Source organism: Austrofundulus limnaeus, unplaced genomic scaffold (genome assembly GCF_001266775.1).
Source record: "Austrofundulus limnaeus strain Quisiro unplaced genomic scaffold, Austrofundulus_limnaeus-1.0 Scaffold5, whole genome shotgun sequence".
NCBI classification, from domain to species: domain Eukaryota; kingdom Metazoa; phylum Chordata; class Actinopteri; order Cyprinodontiformes; family Rivulidae; genus Austrofundulus; species Austrofundulus limnaeus.
Window position 1 is genome coordinate 4,124,796 of NW_013952407.1, and position 5,605 is coordinate 4,130,400.

The 5,605-nt window shown below is 38.0% G+C and overlaps 2 protein-coding genes across 2 annotated transcripts in view; one reads left to right on the forward strand and one right to left on the reverse strand.

Moving 5' to 3' along the window:
• The window catches only part of tex9 (testis expressed 9), an 8,036-nt gene extending 7,819 nt beyond the window's left edge, over positions 1-217 (reverse strand). The window contains exon 1 of the mRNA XM_014027745.1: positions 133-217. The gene's annotated coding sequence lies outside the window, so the exon portion shown is untranslated. The remainder of the gene's footprint in view (positions 1-132) is intronic.
• A 257-nt stretch (positions 218-474) lies between these two features.
• Positions 475-5,605, forward strand: part of LOC106531703 (DNA-binding protein RFX7) — a 16,645-nt gene continuing 11,514 nt past the window's right edge. Inside the window, exons 1-2 of the mRNA XM_014027622.1 lie at positions 475-616; positions 3,326-3,359. Of these exons, the coding sequence (XP_013883076.1) occupies positions 495-616; positions 3,326-3,359 (156 nt within the window). The 5' untranslated portion in view covers positions 475-494. The remainder of the gene's footprint in view (positions 617-3,325; positions 3,360-5,605) is intronic.

The following is a 5,605-nucleotide window of genomic DNA, read 5'->3' on the forward strand; positions in this document are numbered from 1 at the left end:
ATATATTATATATTACATATGAAAGGAAATCCTTATATATTCCCTCCCTTTTATATCTGCAACGCCTTCAGCTTCTTGTTTTGATGCTGGGCGCCTCACTGCGCATGCGTCCTCGCGGCAACTACTACTCACCGCGCGTGCAGAGAAATCCCACAACGTGCTAGGCAGAGGCTAGAGCTCACCGGAGGGATTAACCGGTTGTTTTTCCAGGCTTTGCTGTTTACACTCGCTTTCATTTATATCCATGCTATACTCGGTTTCTGCCGGCAGCTCGCAGTTCAGCCGCCCTGCCGCCGCCCGACCGAACTGACCGACCGGGTGTCTGTCTGGACCCTGCGATGCCGAGGAGGGAGGAGGAGAACTGGGTGGGAACAACAACAACAACAGCAGCAGCAGCAGCAACGACGGCGGCCTCGGAAGGACGCGTTCCTGTCCCGGTTCATGCCGCTTAGCTTCACCGGTTCAGTGCAGTCCATCCCGGAAGCCCACTACGGATGGCCGACGAGGATCCCCGGCAGCCGGAGCCCGGAGCGGAGAGCCCGGCCGGCCTGCTGCTGCCCGGGTTGCAGGGTGCTGAGGCCAGCGCTCTGCAGCTCAGGATCAAGAACTCCATCTGGTGAGGCGCTCACACTCTCTGCTGTGTTCGCTGGTTTAAATTAGATTTTACTGCAAATATCACCCTCCTGTCTTTWCAACATACATGAGCGGTCAAACTAAACTAGCAACACCAGAATTTCAGAAATCAAAATTGTATTGGGATAAATTGCAAAGGTATTGATTATTCAGCTCAATTCTGTACTTACTGTGGATGAAGTCCCTGGTGACATTACATTTGTGAAATGCTCATGAAAGCAAGATTACTCAGTATTTGACATCCTTGTCAATATAATTAGTCATTTGAATGCTAACCTATATATAAAACTATATATTAGAGGAAAGCTGATTAGAAATGTGTTCCATATCCAGTATCTAAATCAGCAATTAGTGCATGGACAAGTGTTAATTACATCCTACCTTTGTTATTATTAGTGACAAATATAGTATTCTGATTTGTGGAATTTCCAAACGAGTCCAGAACATTTTGTCTTGGTATGTATCAGAGCATGTAAACTCACAGAAGGTAGTTCGAAGGGAGTTTTGTGTAAATAAGTGTTCAGTAAACTCAAAGATGTTCATAAACCAAGAACAAACTGCTGTGTAGTACAGATAAGTTACGGATATGTTTAATTTTAGCACTGGTTTTTAATAGGTTTAATAATTTGTGTTTAAAGTTTTCATTTAGTACATTGTTAGTGTTTGTTTATAGCTCTACTTTAAGTTTAATGTACACAATATTTAGGCACAGAACAGGAACAAAGTGTTCATAAGACAGTGAGTAAGAGGAAACTTGTCGGTTGTGTTTGAGCAAAAGTCCCACTTATTCCTATTCTCCTTTAACCTGAGTGTTTGTGCACAAAGGGTACATCTTCAACATTTCTTTTTGGGAAAAAATTGTTATTTGATCGCAAATATTCAGTTCAGATGTCAACATGGACAGTGAATTACACATTCAGCTCTACCCGTGCTCTGCCTATCCATGGTGGGGTTTGCAAAGACAACTGATCGAGGAGACATCCGTCTGTCGGCTCCTGCAGAGATAAATCCCTCCAGAGGAAGGACGCATCCTAAAGTTGATATCTCACTGGGCTGGAGTCTCCAGAACGTCTCAAAATGTTCTGTTTCCTCACATTGAGTCGCACACTTGTCATTTGAATTTTGAATGTTCAAATATATTTGTGCAAGAGTATTTTTTTTCAAGAAAGTCACAGAGTTGTGGGCGTCTCAGACCTGCATCAAAATAAAGATGCTGCTACAGATACATTTCAGTTTCCTTTTGTTTTGAAGGACAACTCAACTAAAAACTCAATTCTGTCAACAAATTCTACAATTTAAATTTTTTTTACTGCAGCCGTATTCTGTCTGATCTGATCAAACTCACTTTCATGTCAAGAAAAATCTTAAAATATTGACTCTAGTTTCAGTTAGTCTAAATCTGAACATTTGAATGATCATAAAATTACTAAACACCTTTCTGAGCTAGCAAGAGCCTGGTTTGCTGAAAAACCCCAATAAATTAAATAACAATAATGTGATTTTTAAAATCTAAAGTGGTGAATTTAATGGTTTTACTGGCCTTTATGGTTCTTTACTAAATAAAAAAAGACTGGCTGAATGCTTAATGTGAAGCAAAAGTTTACTAAAATAAAACTTAATTAGACATTACTTAAATCTTTGTTATGTGGGTTTAAGGCAGGTTTTAATCTGATAGTCTTGTAGAAATGGGAGGATTAATACACTAATGTAGAAAATCTGTGTTTGCTGTTATTTAAGGCCTTGCTCTGACCTTTTATTTCTAGATTAACTCGAGTGATTTTATTTAAATATCAAGCAACTATAAAATGTCAAACAGCTGAATGACCCTAATCGGGTCAAGAGTTCAAAATGCCTGCAGGACATCCAGAATCTGACCGGAAACACATGACCAGTTTACCACTGAAGATGCTTCGGTTCAGAAAGGAACAATTTTAATTAAAATGTATATTTATTCATATGACAGAGACACAGTCGACATGTCCATTAGTTTTAGGGTTTTTTATTTTTTCATGTGAAGCAGGGCTCGCTGCTGTTTCTCATTCAAACCTTGAAATGACTGAACGGCTGCGCAATTCATTCAATCGTTTTAAGGGTCTGAGTTTGAAGGACGAGTTGCGTCAGCTCTTTATTTCTCAGTCAGAGCTCTTGCAAAACATTGCGTCAGGTGTCATTCAGTTTACCTGCCAGATCTACCTCACAAAGAGCTTTACAGCACGAGGAAATCCTCCTCCGCCACCCCCACCTGGTAACTGAATTAAAGTGAACCGTTCTGGTCTTGGCTTAGAGCGTCTTCTGGTTCTGACCTGTGCCGCGTCGTCAAGTAAGACTCTTTAATCGTCGCCTGACTCCGAGGCAACAACAGCCGAGGGCTGCGGAGGAGACCTGCGCAACTTAATCATGCGTCAGATTTAAATACTTTGAGCTAAATAAAAGCTGTTCTGCCCCTGCTTTTTTACTTTCACTGTGGTTTCACGAGGTTTTTATTGAATGAAACGACAGATTCTGTCCTGATCAAAGTTCACCGTGTGTCCCTGTTGGCGGAATACATGACCTGAGTGATGCTGAAGGGAGGGTCATCTCATACCAAACATTCCTCTGCTTTATAAATAAATACTCTTCAGAAACAAGTGCTCGTGTTGCACTGGCTTCATATTAATTTTTACTTTGTGTCTTTTTTTGTTTTGTTTTCCAGTATATCTGTTCAATCAAAAGTGGAAAACATTCTGGTAAGTATTGCTTTTTCTCCATAATTAAAACAATCAATTATACAACCTATACATAACCTAAACCTAAACATATATTTTTATCTATAATAAAAAAATAGTTATCAGTCTTACAGAAGCTATAAGTTTAAACAAAAACAAACAAAAATCTTCAACTTCCCTGATCCGTTTGTGGAGGCGTCCTCAGCATCATACGGAGCCTCGCAGTGCCTCCCGTGTGTTCCAGATTTGTAATTTGCTTAATTAAACAAGTTGGATAAAAGCTTCAACTAAATAATTAAATTTAAATGTTATTTTCAGCCAGGTATTAGCTGTCCTTTTTAAAACAAAGTACAGATAATCCTTACACATCAGCTTCTTACAGCAGCTAATAGATGAGACATATTAACTGAGCTCTACAACTTTTACAACCAGGTGCTTCTCTCACTAATTAAAACTTATCCAAACCATAAAACCAACCTRAAGAATCACATAAAAATAACGCAATTCATTAAATGTTTGTAGAACTAATTTGCAGGAGCCAGTTAACCTGTGCACATATTATTTGACAGTTGAAGGAAATCGAAGTATTTTAGAAAACCCATGCATGCACTGGAAGAACACGTAAACTATGTGCAGAAAGGCTCCCGCAGCCAGGAATCAAACATGCAACCAAATAACTGCGCGGCAGCAGTACTACAACTGCCAGTTTATGACTTTAAATGGTTAATAATGTAGGTCCAGTCTATACCCCGTTCATTATAAATTCAATATTACAGTATTTATGTCAGGACAGCTCTGTGGAGCAGTGGTTCGAGCTGTCGCCTCACAGTAAGAAGGTTGCAGGATCATCTCCCAGCCTGAGTGGCGTTTACATGTTCTCCCTGACCTGTGCACATGTGGGTTTTCTCCAGGTACTCTGGTTACTTCCACAGACCAGAAACATGCAGGTTTATTTATTTATTATTTATTTATTCATTTTTATTTCATTCATAAAAAATAAAAAAATCAATTTAAAACAAAGTAAATCAATTACAGAATGAAAAGGGTGCAGAAAGAAGAAAAAAGCTTTATAATATTGGCCCCTTATTAAAAAATAACTTCAAACAAACAACAACTTAAACTTGAACAATCTCCATATTTGAGAAAATAAAAACAAAAATAATTTATATAGGAAAGGTTAACTAGTAAGTTTGTCTCTATATGGATGGATGGATTGATTTGCATTTTTCAAAGGTTAATAAGCTTAAAACAACAAACAGCTCTGTGTCAAATTGTGATTTATTTCAATAATTGATAATTTTTCCTAAAAAATGTTGCTTTTTTATTATTGTGAGCTCTGAAGTTTTTAACTTACAGGTGGAATGAAATCTAAAATAACTTGATTAAATTAAACATCTAAWGTGACTAAAATGACTTTTCACACTCATAAATCTGCAGAAATCTGGTTGCATTAAGGTAAAGCAAGAGTACGTAAGTAGTTTGTAGTGCAAAATTAGTTATTATATTATTTTGTTACTTTAAAGCAGGATTGAGTCGAGACTTTCCATTATTTTTTTATTTAAAGGTTTAATATGTCTGTCTGAGGCCATGTTATTTCCCCATGCTAAATATCTTCAGCAGAAGATTCATCTTCATCGTGCAGAAGTCTGTCTGAAACTCTTAACTGCTCTGAATATGGGCTGCATATATGGCGCACACTGAGCATGATGGCATTAAATTCAAATTTAAGGCCCTGTCACAGTAGACAACTTATGTCAACTTATGAACATTTTAAAGACGTCTACGTTGAAGATGGTATTGAAAAAAATCAACAGGAAGCTTCTTTTTGGCTTGTACGTAATATAATTAGAAGAAATTGATCAAATTCCAGATTCAGAATACTTTAATGATCCCCGGGGAAAATTGCAATATACAGCGGGTAAAATAAGTATTGAACATGTCAACATTTTTCTCAGTAAATATATTACTAGAGGTGGTAATGACATGAAATGTTCACCAGATGTCGGTAACAACCCAAGTGATCCATACATACAAAGAAATTAAACCATAAACGTCCAGAAATGAAGTTATTTGTAATTATGTGGAATGGCACAGGGAAAAAGTATTGAACACATGAAGAAAGGGAGGTGTAAAAAGGCATGGAAAGTCAAGACACCAGTTGAACTCTCTCAATAATTAGAAAGCAAGCCTGCCCCTTGTCAGTGCAAGTTAATATCAGCTGGTTCAGTCCCAAATGATGGCCAGGTATCACACAAGAACCATCTGAT